General features: G+C 36.4%; 1 protein-coding gene across 1 annotated transcript in view; it reads right to left on the bottom strand.

Annotated features, from left to right (window-relative positions):
* CFAP47 (cilia and flagella associated protein 47) overlaps window positions 1-22,614 on the bottom strand; it is a 291,654-nt gene that overhangs the window by 53,552 nt on the left and 215,488 nt on the right. The window contains exons 57-59 of the mRNA XM_057411837.1: window positions 19,267-19,371; window positions 14,083-14,239; window positions 7,089-7,184 (exon numbers count right to left, since the gene is read on the bottom strand). Coding sequence (XP_057267820.1) covers window positions 7,089-7,184; window positions 14,083-14,239; window positions 19,267-19,371 — 358 coding nt within the window. The remainder of the gene's footprint in view (window positions 1-7,088; window positions 7,185-14,082; window positions 14,240-19,266; window positions 19,372-22,614) is intronic.

The following is a 22,614-nucleotide window of genomic DNA, read 5'->3' as shown; positions in this document are numbered from 1 at the left end:
TGAACTTTGAGCTGGACTAGCCAACAAGTAGGAGCAGAAAGCATCTAGAGCATCTAGAGCATCTAGAAAGACCCAAGATCTGAACCAGTGACCACATAAGGAGCTCGAAGCCAGACGCACACTGGACAAACTTTAAAGTCTACACTGATATTTAAAAGTTGAGTGAAAGGGTGTTAGTGCATCAATAGATTGAAGGTGTGTGCATGTACCTTCATCACAGTTCAGTCCTAAACAGTCAAATAGCACCACCCTCACCAGGCTGCTCATGCTGTTCATATTTACATGAGTACTGATTGTGCTTATGGGTGTGCTGGTAAAAGCACTGATCTCTGTGTCAATCTCTGCGGTTGGCTGTGTTTGCACTCTGTGTGTGCGTGTCTGCTAGTCTGTCTGCAGAAATAGCTACTCAGCCTGGCTGCTGGGTGGGCAGAAGAAGCCCCTGCCTCAAATCTGGCTCCAGCAGAAGGGTAAAGAGAATCTTTTGTGGTCCCAAAGTCCAGTGGATTCTTACCTTTCAGTCTGAGGTTCACATTTTAAGCATACTTTAAGCCTTTGCTACATCACAGACACTCTTAAATGTTAAACCTCCTTATTCAGGAAGATTTTTTTCTGCTACTGGCAACAATTCTGGAACTATCTATCTTGTATATTGCTAAACTAAAGCCCAGGCAACACTAACTCTACCAAGAAAGTAGAAAATATATTTATGCATGCCCAGCACACTGACAGCTTCCCTACCCAATTCAAATAACTACCTCTGAGGACTTAGTGACTAAACTCACACAAAAAAAGAGAAATACAACCAAACAAATCAAATTTCCTTTCTATTCCTTGATGACTGCAATTCAGATTGAGATTTCACATCATTCCATCTGAGTTTGTAGTGTAAGAACATTTTCAGAAAGCAACAGAAATATGTTTCTATTGAAGGGAAATGTGTAAATGCAAGGGTGTTTGGCAGGATAATGATGGAATGATTTAATTCTATAAGTTTGACTTGTGCGATTACAAGGCAAAAAAGAGATGCTCCTGTGTAACAAACCGGGATCTCTGCTACATTACAGTGAATTCCAGAAGAAATTACAGGTACATCCCTGTTGTGCACAGACCCCCAGTATAGCACCAAGAGTACCAAGGCTTTGCAAAAAAAGTTTTACAATTGCCTTCTAAATCCCTGTGCCCAGTAACTCCTCACTCTGGCACTTGAGCCTAAATGTCTAAGAACATTTGATGTTTGGATGAGAAAATAAGAGTCAGAGCAGGGATCATCACACTTAAATAGGTACATGAAAAGCTCAACCCTTGGGAAATATGAAGCACAAGTACACAATGCACCTGCAGGTCAGTTAAGAAAAATCTTCACTGGTTTTAATGTGTAAGCCAATATATTGAGCCATATTACAAAAAAGCTAAGGCAAATTCTTTACATACTATGCATTCAGTATTAACAATTTTTACCCACAGCAGTAACAGAAGAGTTCTGTTACTGTTAGACTGGTCTAACTGTTAAAATTCTGTTTTGTTAGACTGCATCACTCATGTTGCTATGTCATGTCCCAGTATGGACAACCTCTTTAAAAAAGCTTCTCTGTCAGCTAAAACATTACAACAGTGATTATTTATAGTGATTTCACTTGGTTAAGAAAGGCAAGCCAGGGTGGTTCATTGATCAGGAAACTGCCATGTACATGGAGTAGAAAGGAGTTCCAGGCCTTCCGTTTTGCTGGAAATTTCACAAAGCAAATCTGCATCTGTACAAGCTTTGGAGTGCCTTGATGGCACTTCAGAGGTAACAGGAAAAGGCAAAATGCTAGCTGAAAACAGAAAAGAATTCTATTACCGCCTTGGGTAAAAATTGTTGCCACCGAATGCATGCTATGTAAAAAATTAGACTTTGCCTTATCTTGTTTCTTATATTTGAGACCCATTCTCCATTGACAAAAAGGGGGGGGGGGGGGGGAAAATCAATGAAAACATTTTGCAAAAAATATCTAGGAAAATCTCAGTGCAGAAAAAAATATGAACATTAATTCAATAGTATAATTACCAAGTACTCTTAAGGCATAAAACTTCAAGGTTGAAAGCTGTTTTAATACTGCCTTCTAGAATTTGTGCTTTAAAATAAAATCTGTGCCCCAGACAATTACTTAATAAGATAAGTTTAAACTGGTATTTCTTTCCTGGACAGAATATAGTAACTGAAACAAAAAAGTCATTAAAGTTCAAACGAGCTAGCTCTTCTTCCCCTCAACCCCTCAATCCATCTGGTGAAAAACATCAAATTTTATCATGATCTTCCAAGTCCAGAAGTTCTGAAATAAAAGATTCATTTTCTTTCCTATACATACCTCCTCATTTAAAAATATAATCTGTTAAGGTAATTTTTTCAAGAACTCTATAACTGTTTTCAGCCTCTTCTTTATTAAAAAGATCTATGTAACTGTTCCATCTCCCCATACATTTTGTTATTAATATCAATACAGTAGGGTGTGTTTGTAGGGGATGTTTGTTTCTTCTTCTGTCCACTTTCTGCAAAGTCAGACACAGATTAACACTCCTTCAGTGCTTTGTGCAAAGCAACAGCTGGCTAGACATGGAAAGTCACCATGGAAACACAAATAAAGAAAATCCATAGCAGTCTCAACAGTTGTACTTTTCAGATGCAAAATTACTAGTGAGTTTAGGGAAGGGGATAAACTTAGTCTTTAGGATATATTTGGGGTGGAGCATGGATATAGAAGGGTCTTGCACAGATGAATTAATAACAGACAGAGGTATGCTTTGATTATTCAAAGAGCAGAGGACAGGAGAAATGGAAGATAGGAGTCTAGAAAATCAAGCTTCTTTAGTTCTGCTGCTTGAGAAACAACTGTTTAATACTGCTGGTAATTTTCCTATGGTGCGTGTGTGTCTAAAAACGAAGATTAGTGCAGAAAATTATTATAGCCAATTTAGAGCCAGACATAGATGGATCGATTAATTTATAGAATGAAACAAATCTGTGTCTCTGGAGTATTTACTGGGTTTACCACCTAAAAAGGTGAAGCCTAGAAGCAAAAACAAAAAGAAAAGGGGAAGAAGGAAGTAGTTCGGTCTTGTTCAAGGACACATTCTGGTTTCATCTTGTCCATCCAGACCTGTTATCAAATAGATTAGCAGCAATACACTATTCTATGTTACAATTAATCACCTTTTCATTTTCTAACTCTATTGAAATTGAAAGAGATAATTTCATATCAAGTTATAAAACACAGCAGATATTTTTAAATAGAAAAATAGACTAAGATAATGCAAAATAACAGCCTCCCCTAAGGCTGATTTTCATAGTTTAAACGCTCTGAAGAGCTACACTCTGGATGTTCAGTAACAAATCATGAGATTCTGACGAAACTTACTGCATGGCCTAGCTTAAATCTGGGAGGCAATTATGGTTTGAAAATCTGTTTCCCATGATAAATCCACATGGGAAGTCTTATGTGGATTTGCATGAGACTATGCAAAAGATGGGTATCTGATGTCTTCCCTTAATTTATTTGTATCCTGAATACCTTTTTTCCTTTTTTTGCAACATCAGGAGAGGGTGCTGAAGTAGATAAATCATTTCCCTATATATTCAAGGGAATGTAGTGTTCTACTTCAATTCAAGAGACTGCTTTTTTAAAAGAACAGTAATAGAGAATTTCTGCATGTTCTTACAGTGCTGCCTTTCACTTCTTTAGTTATTTCACTAAAACAGTTGCCTGGAGTTGCAAAAACACGTAAGGATATATCTGCACCATATAATTTGCAAAGAAAATAAAATTTAAAGGTAAAAAAAAATGCCTATAACAGGACCTATAAATATACGTAATGACCTGAAGAAATTCCAGAAAAGTACAGAGAAAATTTTCAAGTTTTATTGTTCACTGCAATAGAATATTTCATATTTTGATGTACCGATATACCAAGCACACCTTTTTAAGTGCTGAAAATCATATAACTCATTAACAGTAAAATTCCTACTGTCTGTCAGAATATTTTTGAGCACAGATTCCCCAACTAATCATTCATAAAGTCAATTTGCAGGAGTGCCTTAAAACATGACGCAAAAATGTCCCTACGGATTCCATGTGAGGAATGTGTCAAATGTGCTGTGGCTTCAGAGGGGTTCCCTTGGAGCTGTGGCTGCAAGGTTTCCCACGCTGACAGTGGGAAAAACCTACACTCAGGAATGCCAACAGCTGGAATGCATTGACTTTGTTAGCATATCTCTCTGGAAAGTATATCGCTTAGACTGCATCACTCATGTTGCTATGTCATGTCCCAGTATGGACAACCTCTTTAAAAAAGCTTCTCTGTCAGTTAAAACATTACAACAGGGCTCATTTATAACGGTTTCACTTGGTTAAGAAAGGCAAGACAGGGTGATTCAGTGATCAGGAAACTGCCATGTACATGGAGTAGAAAGGGATCCCAAGCTACCGTTTTGCTGGAAATTTCACAAAGCAAATCTGCATCTGTACAAACTTTGGAGTGCCTTGATGGCATTTCAGAGATAACAGGAAAAGGAAAAATACTAGCTAAAGGTTTAAACAAGGCAAGAATCATGCATATAGGCCAAAGATGGCCAAGAAGGAAACTAATTCTTTCTTGCATACACAGGGTCAAGAAGGCTGCTTTTTCATGGTGAACATAAACAATAATTTTGTCAAAAACATATGTAATCTTTAGAGTAGCAGTTTGCCTGCCTCTGATGCAAAGCCTAATTAGGTGCAGCACAGCACCACAACTTTGGAAAAACGGAGAAAATTGGTAAGGTCTGAGAAAATACCTAAGTTTTGCAAGATAAGAATGGTAAAAACATAGACAGAATGGTAGTAGCACCTCAGAGACTCAGTAAGAAACTACGGAAACAAAAAGATATAAAAAAAATCTACTAAAAAAAAAAAAAAAGAGAGACAAAGTCTTGCTAGGAAGACAACCAGGATGATCAAGCATTTTAGTTTCATCGGTTTTCAGTCCTGGAAAGTAATCAAAAGAAAAAAACAGATTGTGCATACAGAATTGCTGAAAGAAAAAAATCAGATGCAAATAAACATAGAAATGAAGAACGAAGTCTTAAAATCTAACGTTTTAGGGCCTGAGTACCTGAACAAAATTTATGCCATTTCTTAGATGAAATTAGTTTAAAAGCCAAGTTAACTGTAATCATCATGGACTGTACATGACATCAGAAGAAAGCTAAAATGCTTTCTCAAACATTGTTAAATAAAATACGAAACTATAATAGCAACATGCTTCCAAAGTGCAAACACAGAATTTTTATATATCAAATTTGATTGCCATCGAAGTGGTTTAACACTGCAGGCAGCTTTTTGGAAAATGTCTCCTAATAGCATATACATTTATGGAATATATTTTATCTTTTCTTCCTAAGTGCTTTGGAGAGTTAATACATGTATTTGACATTAAAACAAAGTTAGAAGGCAAAATTAAACAGCTAAGCTTAGATATCTAAGTAAAAATGGAAAAGAGATGAACACACAAAAGGTGACATAACAGCTATAAAATACAAATTTTCTAAATATAGAACTCATGATGAAATATGAAGAGAGATACCTAAAAGACTAGGTTCAGCTAACTGCCCAGTGTACTGTTGTTGCTTGATGCTACACCAAGTCGCTCACAACAGACAGGCTATTGACTACCTGAAACATCAAACAATCCATAAAATGCAATGACTGGAGGTTGAACGCAAAATGAGATCACAGCTTCAGATTAGGACTGGTAGTAATGCAATCTGTGCTACTGGAAGACAATATCAGCCGGTCAGAAGACTTATATGGCTACTTTGAAGCCAAGGCAGGAAAAAAAGGATAGTCTACTGTGAGTAACAATGTCAGAGCATGGATAGTATTTTGGCTTTTTTGTAAAAGTATGAAGAAAAAATTATTCCAAGATTCTCAGCCTCACTATTTCAGAATTTCTTCCTTTTTTTAGAGTCAGTGATGAAAAAAAAAGAGTCATTAAATAGCAGCAATCACACTTTCTCCACCAGCATAAATGTTGCTTATAAAATGATCTAGCAATTATATTCCAGTGAGTCTCCTAAGAAGAATATTTGGTTCCAACACATTTTCAAAGAATTCTTTGTTCATTACAGGTAATAGTGATAAAGCAGCAACACCTGCATTAATCCACACTTCATCTACTGTCATGTGTGAGGAAAAAGAACTACAGAGTCTATCCGTAAAATAGATTTTTTTAACGTGATTCAAAAAAAAAAAAATTATGACAACAGTTACAATTTTTATATATGGCCGTGTAAAATGTACATAAAGAAAATAGTAGAAATTCAGAGCAATTCTTACATCATCTTTTTCTCCTAAATTCTTCTTTCCATATCACCCAAAAACATCATTCAGGCATAGTAAACTTCAAGAAGAGAAAGCAGCAACAGTTCCTTGCTGGGAACAGCAAGGTCTGCAACATTCTTCAAATAAAGTTTTGGCAAGTACATCTTCAGGAAAATCACAGTGAATGGCAAATTTTTGAATGAAATTGAAAACAAACAACCCTCATTTTCCTAATTCAGGTCTTTCATTTGAGGCAGATACTATTTCTTCAAGGAAAATGATACAGCTTATTCTAATATCTGTATTAACATGAAATACTTTTAAGAAGATTCCCGATTTATATATAATTAAGAATTTTATGTTACTAAACATTTAATGCTTTTCTACCTAGTATTTTGTAAGATTCTTTATAGTGGTGTGATCTTGACAGTCTTAAAATACAACTATATATATTTGGATTTAATCTCAATTCAAAGACTCCTAGGAATCCATCAAGACTGAATCACTATATGGGCTCTTTCACCCTTTAATTTTACTGCATGTATCTCTAACTATTATTTACTTTATTCTTTATTTTAAGTAAAACAAAAAAAAACATCACTGACATGGGGCTATTCTTGTTTCCACAAGCAGCCAGATTCAGCTGATGAGTTGCAATCATCAAAACACTGAATATCACACACTCTAGATTTCAGGACCATAAAAAATAATACCATGTGAAAACTTCAAAATAGAACTCAAGAAATTACATACTCTGTGGTTGTTTAAACAGAAGATGGAAAGCAGATTCCTTACTGGCGGACTTGGATAGGGCAGATGAACTAAGATGACAACTGGACTGCTCTTGATCTAAAAAAAAAAAAAATAGAGTCAGCGAAATACATTTTGAAGTCAAAACCCAGTTGAACAATTTCCCTAATAAAACAGCTTCCTAGACAGACATTTTAACAAACACATTCTCAAATGGGAGCAAATGGGACTTTCTATCTCCAAAGTTTAAAATATCTGTTATTTATCTTTTCATTGTGTCCATCTACATAGTCAGCTAAATATAATTTTCACAGAACTAGCTAACTAATCTCTGAAAAATAATTTCATTTCATAAAATGAAAAACACTAGGTTATGCTTTGTTCTAACACTGACTTAAATATATGCAATGATACTTATGACCAGTGCATTTTGGCTAAGAGAAAAAGATTGTTAGTAGCAGATTTGCCTTTAATAATTTAGTTCTGTTACATAAAAAAGTCAGAGAAAGCAGTCTGAAAGGATTTTGCAATGCACATTCCTACTTTGGAAATCTTTGTATGGAAAAAGACATGGCCAAGCTACAATGCATGCAGTCTTATCTGAGAAATAAGGTGAGTTTTAACAATCAAGACTATAAGCCAGTTATTTCAATATGACTGTGCATATAACCTTACCAAAAGCAACAGTTTTGATAACCCAGATAACACTGGATTTAAGAGAGAAACCAATTTACCTCCCTTATCCAATTTCTAATCACTACTGTAGCTTTAATCTTTTATTCGACCATTTCCCTCTAAACTTTGAAGTGAATATCCTCTAAAAAACAATTACACATGTTTCCAGAAACATCAAAATACATTTGGCCATTGAAAACATGAAATCAAATTATCCATGTAAACTGAAATAAAGCATGACAGTTATTAACAAACCACTAATAGTTAGGGCCAATTCTTATACAGGTAAATTCTCTGGGATCTGGTTTATGCTAGAGATTTCAGTAGTACCAATGATCTATATTGGTTAAGTTGTTCCATAAAGTCTTAGTAACAATATTATATAGTGGTATTTACAGAAGAGCAGTAACTTTCAGCTTGAAACAGCCAAAATAGTACAAGTGCTTTTTAAATGATCTGTAAGAGAGTTTGCATACTCTGCAGCTCTGATCATTGGCTCATATTGGGGAAAATGAACTGCTGTTAAATAAACATTACTCTCAAGAATATTCTTAGTATAGCTATGAAGGCTTATGTGAATAAGAGCTGCAGATTTAAGACACAGATGTGTATCTAAGTCCTGGGAAGAAAATTTACTGCTATTAAAATCAGTCAGAAAACACCAAGTTTTAAGAGGTCCAAGATTTCATCTGTGCATCACAGACTAACAGATGGTGGGTAGTTTTACTTGCTCTATAATTATTAAAAATGAAGGACTGTTTGTGCCACAGTATCAGTCAAAATTCACAGAAAGAAACATTTCTGAGGAATAATGCTCTTGGGTTTGACAAAGCTTCAGAAATGCAAATGGCAGCTTCAGAAATGGTCCAGATATGACAATTCACAATTAATTTCTATTTTATTTCCTAAACTATGCAATTCTAAACATAATTTCACAACTGTCTAGGGCAGAAACTGCCTATCAGAATGTTACTTGAAAACAAGATACAGAAAACTTCTGTAATCTTCTTTAAAGTATTAGGTGAATCTATAAATGTTGATGTTTATTACTTGTACACTTTAATCAAGATGTCCTATTTTCGTTGTTGCCACTTCTAATTCTCTTAAGAAGAGATACATGGTCTGAAACACAATTTGTAAAGATCAAGATCAATCTAACATTTCATTATCTCTCCTGACTTGCTACTTTCTGTCAATTTCCCCAATCCGCCATCTCAATGGCCTCCAATAACACCAGCAATGAACGTGATGAGTCCAGTGCAAGATTAAATAAAGAAAGGCATTCCACTAACTTGCTTTAATGTTAAAATATCAGCTAAGAGCTTTCAAAATGGTAGTGGCTTTGGGTTTATATTACTAAAACTACAAGTTTAAGAGCTATTCTCGGAGATAGATTCAAAAATTTCTGTGAAGTTGAGTTACTTGCTGACAGGAACAATTCTACTTTTTGGATTAATATTTTTCAGGAAAAAAAACAGGTTTTAAGAATGATTAGGCTGTCACTCTTTAAGGAATAAATTAAGACTATGATGATATGGGGGCTTAAGCACAGCCTGCATAAAAACAGGCTAAGAAAATCGAGGCTGTTCAGCCTGGAGAAGAGAAGGCTGCGTGGAGACCTCATAGCACCTTTCCAGTATCAGAAGGTGGCCTATAAAGGTGCAGTAGAAGGACTCATCACCAGGGGCTGTAGCGATAGGACAGGGGGCAATAGGTTTAAACTTAAACAGGGGAAGTTCTGGTTAGCTATAAGGAAGTTCTTTACTGTGAGGGTGGTGAGACATTGCCCAAAGAAGTGACAAATGCTCCATCCCTGGCCATGATCAAGGCCATGTTGGACAGAGTGCTGGGTGACACAGTCTAGGGTGAGGTGTCCCTGCTCATGGCAGGGGGGTTGGAACTAGATGATCTTAACATACCTTCCAACCATAACCAATCTATCACTCTGTGATTTCAGACTAAAATATTTGTGTTTAACTAATTCAGATATAAGGTTCCTACTGTTATGTCTGAAGTAATACTACAATCATTGCTAATTAGCTTTTTTCTTTTCTGAGCATGTTCTTGCACTGCCATGACAGAAACTAGGACAAAAGTAGGTTCTTCATGTCAAAACACATTAAACTAACACATAGCTCATCATAACATGGATAAGAGATCCAGTCTTCTCCATAATTTAGGACTGTAAATGGTCTTGAAATAACGTTCCGGTTTGAACAGCTCAAACTGATACAAGCAAAATAGACAGGGGAAAGCAAACAAACAAACAGTAGTTAACAAAAAAAAAAAGTTTGTGAAAAAGCAAGTTCAAAACTCACAACTACCAACAGTTCAGTTCTTGGTAGGACAGGAAGGGTACTACAAATAATATCGTCATACTAGGATAACTTTCTCACCAGCCTGATTAGTCTCATGGGATGGCAAATTCATTCCTAATGTTGCAAAACCCCAAGTTAATTAGCTTTTACTGTACACTGGGCTAACATATGTGCATTGCTGTGGTATATACAATATAAAAGTTAGTATATTAAAACACTATCTGCTTCCATCTGAGGTAAACTATGTCTTGATGACATTCAGCTAAATATACAGGTCTTTATGGAAATTATTTCCCAGCATATGTAAGGGCCAAAAATACTAAGCTGAAGTTGTGCATCCTTGACTTTGCTTATTCCTCTGGGAAGAAGGAAATAAAATAGGAATTACAGTAAATATTAGAACAGAGAGCAAATCATAGCACGTATGAACATATCTAAAGACAGTCTGAATGCGTAACTCAAACCAAGCAAACATAATATACAGGTCACCAGCAGCAACTGAATGAGAAATGTAACATTAAATATTAAACTGATTAACAAATTCAAGACAGCTTTTTAAAGGACAGTATGGTATTACTTCCATAAAGATCACAGTACAAAAATAATTTATCTCAAAGAAAACTATCCATAATTTCATAGACAGCAAAAACATTAGGTCATCATCATATCAGGTCTATTGATGTGTACAGAAAATGAAAACTGGCAACTCCTGATGCATAAAACCCAACATCAGTCTTTCACTAAGCCAGTTGCCTCTTCACTGTCTTTGTTACTGAAAATATCCCTGGGACAATTTAATGCTCCATAGTTGCAAAGATATCTATGTTCTCAGGAAAATACTTAACACCTGTTTTGCTAATGTTTCTCAGAACGTCACAATTTATTAGGGTTTAGCACCAATATTTATGCTTTATAAGTTATTATGAAATTGCATCGTGGATGTCACATTTTTTTATTATTTTTGCAAATAGCGCATTAGATTAGCTTTTTTACAAATTATACTTAATATTAGTATACTAAACTGTGCTATCCAGCACTAGATTTGTGCTCAAAAAAGCCAAGGAGTTTGCTTCTTATAATTGCTCTTGTACAAATCAGAATACCAGCTTGCACTTTACACTAGAATAAAGCATGCTGTACCCCATGAGATGCATTGGGGATCTTCGTAGCACACATGTAATACACACTTACAGTTCAAGAGATTATATAACCAGTTATTTCCTGGTCAAATAATTCACAGTGCTTCTGTAAGTGTCTAAACTAAGATAAACACAAAGGGCAGATGGAATGAGGGGAAAATACAAAGGTTTAACATTCTAGAAGAAAATTGCGTTACTAACAAAGTGAAGTTTACTGCATCTTCAGCTGCTCCAGGAACAATGAACTGATGAAAAAGAGCACTTCAAAAAAAAAAGAGGTATACTAACAATTTATTGAAGTACCTCTGGACTGAAGATTTACCATTCATGTCAGCCACTTTCACTTCTTAATATTTCACTCTGTCATAATCCATGTCATTAATGAAGGTCTTGAATAACATGGGCCCCATGCTGATCCCTAGGGTACTGCACTCACTGCAGCCAGCAACTGATTGTCAAGGTGTTGATCACTATTGAGACCAACAGCTCAGCCAAGTTTTCAACCCACTCAGCAGTCTGCTCATCGAGCTTACACTTCTTCAGCTTCCAAACGAAAATACAACAGGGAACAATGAAAAAGTCTTGCTAAACCACAGTATGTTACATCCACTACTCCTCCCTTATTTGTATAATCACTGATTTCCATACAGAAGGCAATGACATCAGTCATTTTGATTTGTACTTAACAAATATATTTGATTACTTCTGATTACCTTCTTGAACTTCATGTGCTTTGAAATGGATTGCAAGACGATGTGCAATTCATTCGAGTTTTGCTTGCAGACTTAGGCAAAAAACTGCACTGTGCACTTCAGCCTTTTCTGCATTGTCTAAATAGCTGATTCCCCCATCCATCAATGGAACTATCTGCATTTTCCCTAAGCTTCCTTAGCCAGCTAGCCTACCTTTAGAACCCCTTTGTGAGAGACCATACTTTCCCTGTTACTTTTCACACCTGATGAGTTTTGGCTTTCCTGATCATTTTGCTAAGTATGCTTATAGTACTTTTACGTTCGGCTTTTGTTATCTCTTCTTCCTTCCATCTAGGTGTAGTATTGGGAATATGTTATTGCCACTGCTAGTAACAGGCCATGGGGCTTTATATTAAGTCAACAGTGCAAAGCATTTGTCACGCCTCGGGCTATTTTACCCATACCAGCACATTGTCAAAGTGCCAACTATTGCCTTAGTTGTTTTTCAGCTTCAGCTTAGTGATGAATAATTTTGTGGTATTACCCTAAAGAAATTATACAATGTATGGTAAAGACCTAATAAAGTGAAGAGATCATTGTGGAACTAAATCTGGCAACCAATAAGAAAGCAAGTGTAACAAGAGACCCTTATGTAAACATAATAACACCAAGCAGATCCAACACTGTGGAGGAAGAAACTGGTATTTCATCAACATCGTGTTGCTAGTGAAAAACATAAGATGTTGACATTTATGCTCCCTTTTCTAATATGAACATCACTTTTGAGCTTTCTGTATGTGCTGGATATGACTCTGTTCCACACTCTGCCAGGTCCCCTGCTCAGCATGTAAAAGCTGGCACTATTCCTGAGAGCTTAGAAATGGTTCACTTAGTGTGTAAATACTGGACCACTGCAAACTGTTTCTTCCTTCACTGTTGTCCATATGAGAACGTCAACAGAAACTCAGAAGTGGTCTGAGCATTTACAAATGGAACTCTATTTTGTGACAGCTGAGGATGAAAATACATCAGCAGTTACACATGGGAAACTGTACTAAAGTACTTGGTCAGCAAAAGCATAGAGAATTCAGTCATGAGAATAAAATTCTCTTGACCAAACACTATTCAGGTAGAAGAATCAGCAAAATCCCCCATATATTATCCATATGCAGCTAAAGCTGTATTTCTGTATTTCCAATTCATATCTCAGAAGGTGTAATTAAAAAGCATGAGTTCCATTCAATAAATAAACCTGGATCTCCATTTTTAAAAGTCACCTTTCTTCACTTATTTTATGTGCCACAAACTCCAAATCACAGCATGAGTGTGTAAACCTAACTTAAAACTTACCTTTGCACAGTTTTGAATTTGCTATTCTCTTATGTTCCTCCATCTACTGAGTTGATGTCAGGGGGCACTGGAAGGTTTATCTTCAATTTTTGCTATATGAAGATGCCAGAAAATGGTTTGGTGCCTGTTTTTTAATACTACATGTTATGCTGAACTAGGTGGAGCTTCATAGACCTTCTATAGATCTCTGCTTCACTCAGAGTGAAGTTTATTCTTTCACTGAGTAAATCTCAGTCATCAAGGACAATCTGGGACTTCAGACTTGAGTTCTACAGCATTTGTGAAATCTCAGTATGATTTGGCGATCTTTGATAATTCTAGATTTTATTTTTTAAAGTATGTTTGAAAATATTGCTGAAACATACTTCCCTGGAAGGTCAATCGGGAAAAAAAAGCCTCAAATGTTTTTCCCTTACTAACTCCTTTAGCTGATAAAATAAGATATTTTGGAAAATAACCGAGGAACAAAGCCAAAACAACACATTAGCTCTTTGGCTTAGATATACAGCTCCCAAAACAGACTCAGGAGACCCCTACTGCCTAAATGCTACAGTGCAGTCCATGGGCAATAACCAGCTTCATGTAGACATGAGACTGTTTGACCTAAGAGTTCTACTGTGAACAGTTTTTAAAGGGTTGTGTTATTTCTTAGCTCACACAGTATTGTCTAACAGTTTTCCAGGGTAGATGTGAATGATACACAATATCTCCATTGCCAGGAAATGAAATGAGGCAAATGTAATCACATCCCACTCACACTTCTAATGCAACCCAAGGAGTTTAAGTTCCTTTCCTCACCCCAAAACAATCCAAACCTCTGTACCTGTCAGCATGACATCTACCACCACGTTTTCAGGAGTTGGATTTTTGAAGGATATCATGACAGAAGAATGCTGGCCAATACATGCACTTATGCTGGTTGGTTCCATCAGCTGAGGAGGAAGACCAGTCCCCGAAAGGTTAAATATCCACTCTGTAAGCTGTAGATGAAACATGCCATTACTTACTATTTGAAAAGTTAGATAGGTACATTTTAAGGCATTTTGCCTACTTCTTCCTTCTAGTGTTCTATGTCTCTCTTCTGTTGTAAGTGAACTGCTGTTAAATGCTTGCTTGCTTGCTTGCTTCTTCCAGCAAGCTGTTATGTTACTCTTAAGTATTGCTACCCCATTGTGGGAGATGTTCCCATCTCTTCATTATCTTTTGGGCTACTCTGAGCACAGAGTATTTACCTTCCAAGCTACTCAGAGCATTTAACTTCTAATCTACTCAGAGCTTCCAGTCAAGTGAATGAAAGATGTAGGTGGTTGCAAGAGGGCAATTCAAAGCACATAGAACCTGAAAGCAGATGAAGTGAGAAGCTCTTTTCAGAAGATAAGTGAATAAGAAAAATAATTGTTTGATTGGACAGCAGAGAATCATACAAAAAGCTAAAATTGTTACTCCAAAGATAATAAAGAACATTAACCACTATGCACAGAAGAATCCATATTGAAAAGACCTAGCAGATATAGAGTATCACCACAGAGCAGAAAAAAAATGAAAATATAATTCAATTGATGTGTTTATTTTGATCATTTTTTTTATCATGAGAGTAAGGAGTTGTCTGCCCTACACTTACTTACTCTTTTAAGATTATAAAGAATGATGTTAATAATGCCACTCACTGTGGAACCTTTAAAGCTGAATGAGCAGCAAAGGCGAATGGCAAATATAAAGGTAATATTATTTTAAGGAAAATGTTTAATTTGTACATTCATGTTGCTGCCTTCAAATAATAACTGACTAAAATTTGACGCTTATTACAAACTGCTCAAAAAAGTGACCCTTTGATCTGTTTTGTTCATTATAACTCAAAAAGGTATACATCATAAGCAGAATAGAAAATACATAAATTCAAACCACTACTTCCATTATCTGGAATACTGCATTTACTTCTGCATAGCCTGTCTGAAATAATTAAGGAAAATCTGTGATAGACAGGGTTCAAAAATCTAACAACAAATATGGAAATATTTAAAGTAAAAAGTGACTAATATATTAAGACTTCTCAGCATAAACAGGGATAAATAAAATGTCACATCATACGTCTTCAGAAAATAGCTTTGGACAGCAAAATTGCATGCCTTTATTATCATATTATAGAGAAACATTCAATCCAACAAGAAAAAAGACATTTTAGTCTTACTGAAGGAAATTATTTGGTAGAAGTCATCCAAGGCTACAGGGTTAAAAAAAAAAAAGAAAAGAGGAAAACTTGTTTGTATACTGATGTAGAAAAAAGACTACACAATACTAAAACTCAGAATATAAAAATAGGGCCTGTGTTTTGTTTAGGATTTAGACAGTGATTTATATTACCTGGTTTGCAGGGAGTTCTGCATTTCTCAGTCTAGTAAAAATTGAAAACTACCTCCCTTTAAAATTACATTTTATTTCATTGTTGACTTAAATATGGCCTATAACCTGTTTATTGTTTCAAACTCATGAGCAGGATGCTAACACCACTCACTATTCAAATTCTGTCAGGAAGGTGAGTGCTGCCACTGTACAAACTTTGAAGCAACAGAGGACTAACTCCTTGGTGAAGCCCCTTTGCTGGCAGTAGTCAACAAGAAACTGCCCAGCAGTTGCCAAGCCAGCATATCATAGCGTTTGTGTTCCTGACTTGTTCTTCCTTCCCACATTGGCTTCAAGAAGTTAAATATAAACAATAGGCTGAGCACACTTTGCAGATTTATTTTGAAGGACTGGAACACAGGCATAAACATGCCAGAAGATCATGTTTTCAGAAAGCTGAACGTGTCAAGCAATAAGTGCTTACACTGGCCAGTCATTGCTACTTTGTGCTTGCTTACACACACAGCAACAATATACATATATATGTATTTCTGCAAATCTCTTAATACATAAGTTATGAGGCAATATTAGTGTAACAATGCTTTCCAAACCCTCTGTAAATCTGTGTGAACCACCTTGCTCATAGCCAGTTGTTTCCCACAGAGATGCAGTGTAGGGGTGGGAGGAGTGAGCATGCTTATATTTTCTACAGTTGAGCTGTAAAGACCAAAGAGCTATGAAGAGCTTTATTGCTGAAGGCCCAGGCTCATGGTCTACAAAAACTAGTGACTGCAGTTTCCACTGAATTTTTGTGGTTAACAAGCAGAGCCATTTTGATCCCCATTGTTTCAAGTGCTGAGCACCTTTAAAACAACACACAGAAACTGTCAAACTGAACAGCTAAAGGAGACAAACAAAATTAGTCGTTGGTCTGGAATACAAAACAAGACAACCAAAAAATTATACTGACTAAAGGACAGGCCTGCCTTGCCTGATCTACAGTTACTATTTCTCATTGACCCACTCTGTGATGGAGGTCAAGACCGTATATGATCAGTGCAAGAAATCAAGAGGATAAGATATTTAAAAACCAGAATCGTTAGGAAAATAATACAGGATAGGACCTAACATTGGGTTCATTTTCTCTCTAATATTACTTACTTCTGTTAAATGCTTTACATTATACATGGATGCTAGCAATGTGGTAAAAGAATAGGATAATACAGGTAAATTAGAACTCTCGGTGCCGATTACGTTAAGACTGACCTTTCAGTTGTGCTGTCCCAACAAACTTAATTTCAGATTTTCACAGTGCTTAGAGCTAAACTCAGACTCACTTTGTGAAGAGCTCTTCATACAGCTTCAAACCAGAAACAAATGAAGCAGGTAATAGAACAGAAAAGTTTCTCTCAGTTCAGGAAAGAAGCACAATCAGAAGTAAAGGCTTATCCTGTAAGTACTGTCATTAACTGATTTTAGATTAGTCAGCTATTCAGCTATCAGATGGCTTAAGTGTCCATTCAGATATATTTAAACAGAGAAATCAAGGGAGGAAAACCCGTGTCAGGGGAGGGGGGTTACATTCAAAGTTGTCTGAGGCATCCACCCCTGATGAGAAGCATTCTTCAAGTCTTAATTAAAAAGGCCAGTTGTATCTCTGTAAATATTAATTGTCAGCTATCAGTATAACAATGAGCAAACTGAAATAGTCTGAGATTAATTTACTAAAGACTAGAAGTGAAAATGAATAAAAATTTACAGAATTCTCAAGATTCAGGCATGTCCTGGGTTCAGCAATAGCAGTCATTTTTCCTCCTTTTTAGTAGCTGGTGCAGCACTGTGCTTTTGAATTTTGGCCTGAGAACAGTGCTGATAACACGAATGTTTTTAGTTACTGCTCAAATGTTTAGTCTGACCAAGGACTTCCTGAGGCTCATGCTCTGCCAGGGAGGAGGGGAAGCCAGGAGGAAGCAGAGACAGGACACCTGACCCAAACTAGCCAAAGAGGTATTCCATACCATAGCATGCCATGCCCAGGATGTAACTTAGAGTTACTTGGAAGGGCTAGTTTACTGTTCGGTTGGGCTGGGTATCAACAGGTGGTATTGTATTCTCTTCCATTGTTGTTTCCCTTATCATGATTATTACTGGTGGCAGCAGCAGTGGTTTTGTGTTATACCTTAGTTACTGGACTGTTCTTATCTCAACCCATGGGAGTTACATTGTTTCGATTCTCCTCCACATCCCTCCGGGAGCGAGGGGGGGGAAGAAAGAGGGGGAGTGAGTGAGAGGGCTGCATGGCTGACTTACAGCCTGGGCTTAAACCACGACAAGGCATAAAAATAGCACTAAGAAATTACAAATATTAAACCAATATATTGATACTGTTAAAGAGATCTGGAAAAAGCATTTAGAAGGATGGCATATTGACTAAAGTTCACTGCAGATAAAAATTTGGAGATTTGACATTTCTTGACAGGATGTTGCACTGGATGACAAGATTCAGGTGGCAGGGCTCACTTTGTTAAAATGAATTGTATCGTTTTATTACTTCTGTATTTGGTGAATTTTTTTTTTTTTTTTTTAAATTAGATTTCTATGTACCATTAGAATCCAGAAAAGATAAGGACATTCTGTCCTCTTGAACTGGCCTTGAATATATACTATTCATAGGACAGTTGCTGTCTCCTTGGTTTTGTCCTTAATAAATATTTTAAAACAGAGATCCTGAAAATAAATGTTGTGCTACCACCACCTACAAATAACCTGTCTGTTCAACATACTTTTTCAGGAATAAAAGGCTACATTGCTTCCTTCACTATTCGTTTTCTTCATATAAAATAGTATTTGGTTTTGCAGTATTACTTATAACGCTACTGAAAACTCTTTGTAGCATATAACTGGAGTAATTTACAGGTCAGCAATCTATTAGGATATCTGAAAATCAAAAAATAATACAGAGAGGAAACTACACAAAAAGCAAATACTTCTTTCAACCACAGCTCATGTGATAAAATATTATAATTTACATCATATTATCAAGTTTCATTTTTGTTTCCAGTTGCAGCTTTTAACCAGCTAGTAGGTCATGTTGATGACTCATGTTTCTTTATCTTTATTCATTTTCTCATCTAAAAGAAAGCTCAGAGATGAAATCGTCAACAATTCTAAAATGCTTAAAGTAAAAAAACATTTTCAGAAAAACTGAAAGAATAATTCACTTTTTCAAGTGCATTACCTTCCAAAATTCAGATCAAAGAAAAAATTAATCAAATTAATTTCATTGGGGGGGGTGGGAAAAATAGAAAGAATAGAAAGAAAAATAGAAAGAAATTTAATTTCAGAGGTGGCAATGCTAAGAAGTGACACTCTTCTGCTGTTAAAAACAGCAGAATTACCAAAAAAGCTAAAATTATTCATCACTTTTTCTTTCTTCTACATGATTGCATCATGTTTTAATATTGTAAATAGAAAAATTTCTGTGTAAAAAAAAAAAAAGTTTAAAACAAATTATAACTTTCGTATACCTTTGCATTTGCTCTCCCATTATGTACCGACCCACTGAATTTCAACTTCACCTACAGATTGAAACCCTTACTTACTTGCCTATTAAAATATTATCTAATATGAATTCCAGGTGTTGTGGACAGCAAACACAGTATCATACCTGTGAACAGCTGAAGGTTATTGATGCTTTGTGATTGCCTCTTCCAAGGGCAGATGGACAGAATTGCACAGGTACTTCAGTGGTGGAATGAGGAGCAACAATCACCTGTACAAACACAAGAAAGAAGCAAAGGAAAGAGTGGACAAATAAATCAATGTTTTGTTTGGTTTGGTTTGGTTTTTATCTGTTTCTCTTTTGTGCTTTGTATCAACACTGTTGATGTTTATGTGATTAATGTGTTCCACCACATGCATTCTCTCCTCACAGCAAGCACAGGATGCTAAGGCAGCAAATGTACTGCAGTAGACAATCCTAGAGGCAGTCACTGCAAGTTGATTCCCCAGAAACTACAGAGCTGGTGTTACAGATTGCTCCAAGGACATGGACAGTGGCTTGTACAAATTCTGTTCAAACATAACTTTGGTGTCTGATCATATTGATGACACTAGAAGGTTATCACATTGACCTCCAGAGACAGAAATTGGCTTATAAGGGAAATACATGGCAGGTTTTAATAAAGTAGTGTTTTGCCTCTCTTCTGCTTACCTTTATCTGAACTAACATAAATGATGTTGCTAGGTTTCTCTTCATGTGAAGTATACTGCTTGAATCTCAATTGCACAGGGAAAAGTAAAGTATCTGATTACAATGGGGTCATAAAAGTTTTTAAGAACTAGATAAGCAATGAAACAATAGAATTATAAATAAAAAAAAATGCCAATGCATCAGAAGAATGATTCACTATGAACACTGAATACGCAATTACATGTCTGTTTTAATTAAAAAAGTACTAGGTTTTTAATATCATACATGTCTAAATAATGTTTGCATGTAAGAAGATTTATTGGAATTATGGACACTTGAGCTGTATTTTATAAAATTAATCTATTTTGCAGTTAATAAAGGTCAAAACAACACCCTGCAACAGCTGGCATCAACAAGCCCTTTTATAAAGGAAATGTCAGCCCTGGAAGAATAGGCTGCTAACAGGCACTGAACACAAGTTATTAAAACATTAATTTTTGTTTACTACATTTAATAGTTGCAAGATGCTTGACTGCACCAATAAGCCCTATGACCTCTTTCTAGCTTGGGGTTTTAATTGCCTTTGCTCTGATACAGTACTTGCCTTGGAGCTAAGGAAGGCTTGAGCTTATGGCATACCAAGGCAGGGACCTCCACCTGTAGCCCTTTCCCATCCCACCCAGAAACAGCAAGCAGAGCCATGACAATGATAGGTATGGGGGCCCAGTGCAGCATCAGGACCACTGGTGATGGCCACAGTGCTGAGAACATACTGCTGGCCCCAGAGAGTGAAGCAGGGACAGGGGTGTCCACTCCCCGCTCAGGGCAGAGGCCCCTGATGAGGCTTACGTTGCTTTTCTTCACTGCCCCATGGCATTCTCTGCCATCTCAGAGCTGGGCCTGGGCAAAGGCCACAGGTGTGCTGGTCCTTACAGTCATCTTTAGGGTGTGTCTATAGGATACCAGCATGATTACGGACTGAGATGCTAATGTGCCTTGAGCAACAGATATTCCTACTGACAGCATCAGGAGTTACACTGAGCAGAAGAGAAGACAGAGCTCAGATGTGGTCAACTAATGCACAAAACTTGAAATGTTATTTTTCTCTTTTGAGGGGGAAGGTTTTAAAACAATTTATCAAAATATTGCCATAACAGTTTATTGCAGACGTTAGCTGCCTTGTCTATTACAGGGGGGTGGAACTATATTTTTTTAACCTTTAAAAGTTTCATTTTACAGTTTCCACTGCATGATAAAAACATTTCTGGAAGGAAAAGTAGGTGGGTCTCACACACAGCATGTAGCTCACTGCTTAGGGCCCACTCCCACTTGGCTGTTAGAGCACCTGCACCTCCCATATGGGGAGCACAGCACTGCTGCGTCACCCACACTTCAACATCTCATATGTTCTGTAGGTGAGTGACACCTTGAAGGCATATTTGCCACCAGCAGTCAGCTGCCACCATCCCACACTCACCACCTTTGCAAGGCTTCTGTATTAACCAGAATAACATACCTGAGGGAGAGTCACCTCCCACAAACCACCTCTACCCCCATCTGCCCCACTGCCCAGAGTTTATTTAGCTGTTCATCATCTAAAATGAGCCTGAACAGCTCATTTCTCTCTGAGCTCCTGGGCATGCTCAGTATCCAGAGACCTTTTTTTTTGAGATTCTGTACTTCATTTGCAGCCTAGTTTCTGCTTACTCTGTCCAAACAGGTCAGCCCATTTATCAAATGAAGACTCACAAATGGTGAAAGAATCTTAATGATTGCCCCCTCCCAAATACTTTTGAAGGAAATGAAAAAGCAGATGTCACAGCATAAGAAAAGATGATTAAAGTAAAACTACAGTTTTTTAATTTTTAGTAATTTCACTAGAAGATCTACATTCTTTGGAATAATAACCCTCCAATAAAGATGAAAACTGACTGGAAATCCATTTTCAATAAGCATTACTTGGCATATTATCATTGCACAGAAAATGCACTGCCATAATGAATCTAAACAATCAATATGGAGTTATGATAATCCAGCAGACTGCCCAGTCTGAAAGCAGAAAAGAGTTTTATTTTTTACATTATACATCTGTTTTAAACATTTTATGTTACACAGTATGCTCTTCTACCATGTCCAGAAAATGATTTGGTTTAAATAAAAAGATGGGTAAAAAAATATAACTTATTTTCTACTGAAAAGCAAATAACAAATTGCTTTTTAAAATAGACTTGAGAAATAACACTAACAATATGTTTAAAGAAGGTCATACTTTGCTGCAGTCATTCAATAACATAATCTGGACGTAACCCATCCCCTTCCTTTCTGTTTACTTTATGCAAACAAGTGTCTTCTAAGATACTCGTGTAAGGAAACTGGTATCATTGCTTTTCATAAGTTATCAGAGATAACAGCTCAAATAGGAAACTGAGTCTGGAGAAGGCTGAGCAACTACACATCTTATTCCTGTTACAAATCCAACAAAGGAAGAAAGTTTTTCATGAAATTTAGAAGTTTATTCTCTACTCTGTACTAAAAATAATTACTCATGGTCACAATAAAAATAAAGCTTCCAAACAGAGACTTTGAGATTGCACTCCTCTCTGCCAGCCCTTCTTTCTTAATTTAGTTTTCCTTAATAAAAATTGTGGTTTATAGCTAATCAGGATGGAATACAGCTTCATGAAAAAGGTTTAGGCTAGCTTATAGCTGGGTTATAGTCAGGAGAATAGCAAGGCTAGCTTATAGCTGGGTTATAGTCAGGAGAATAGCAAGCTGAAGACTTACAGTGAAAGCATGTTTTTCTTTTTGGCAACATAGATGATC

The sequence above is a fragment of the Pezoporus wallicus genome, unplaced genomic scaffold (assembly GCF_028554395.1).
Source record: "Pezoporus wallicus isolate ANWC-B61680 ecotype Strahan unplaced genomic scaffold, APGP_CSIRO_Pwel_v1 contig_1438, whole genome shotgun sequence".
Lineage (NCBI taxonomy): Eukaryota > Metazoa > Chordata > Aves > Psittaciformes > Psittacidae > Pezoporus > Pezoporus wallicus.
Note: the sequence above shows the minus strand (reverse complement) of the source record. Positions and strands in the feature narration are given on the sequence as shown.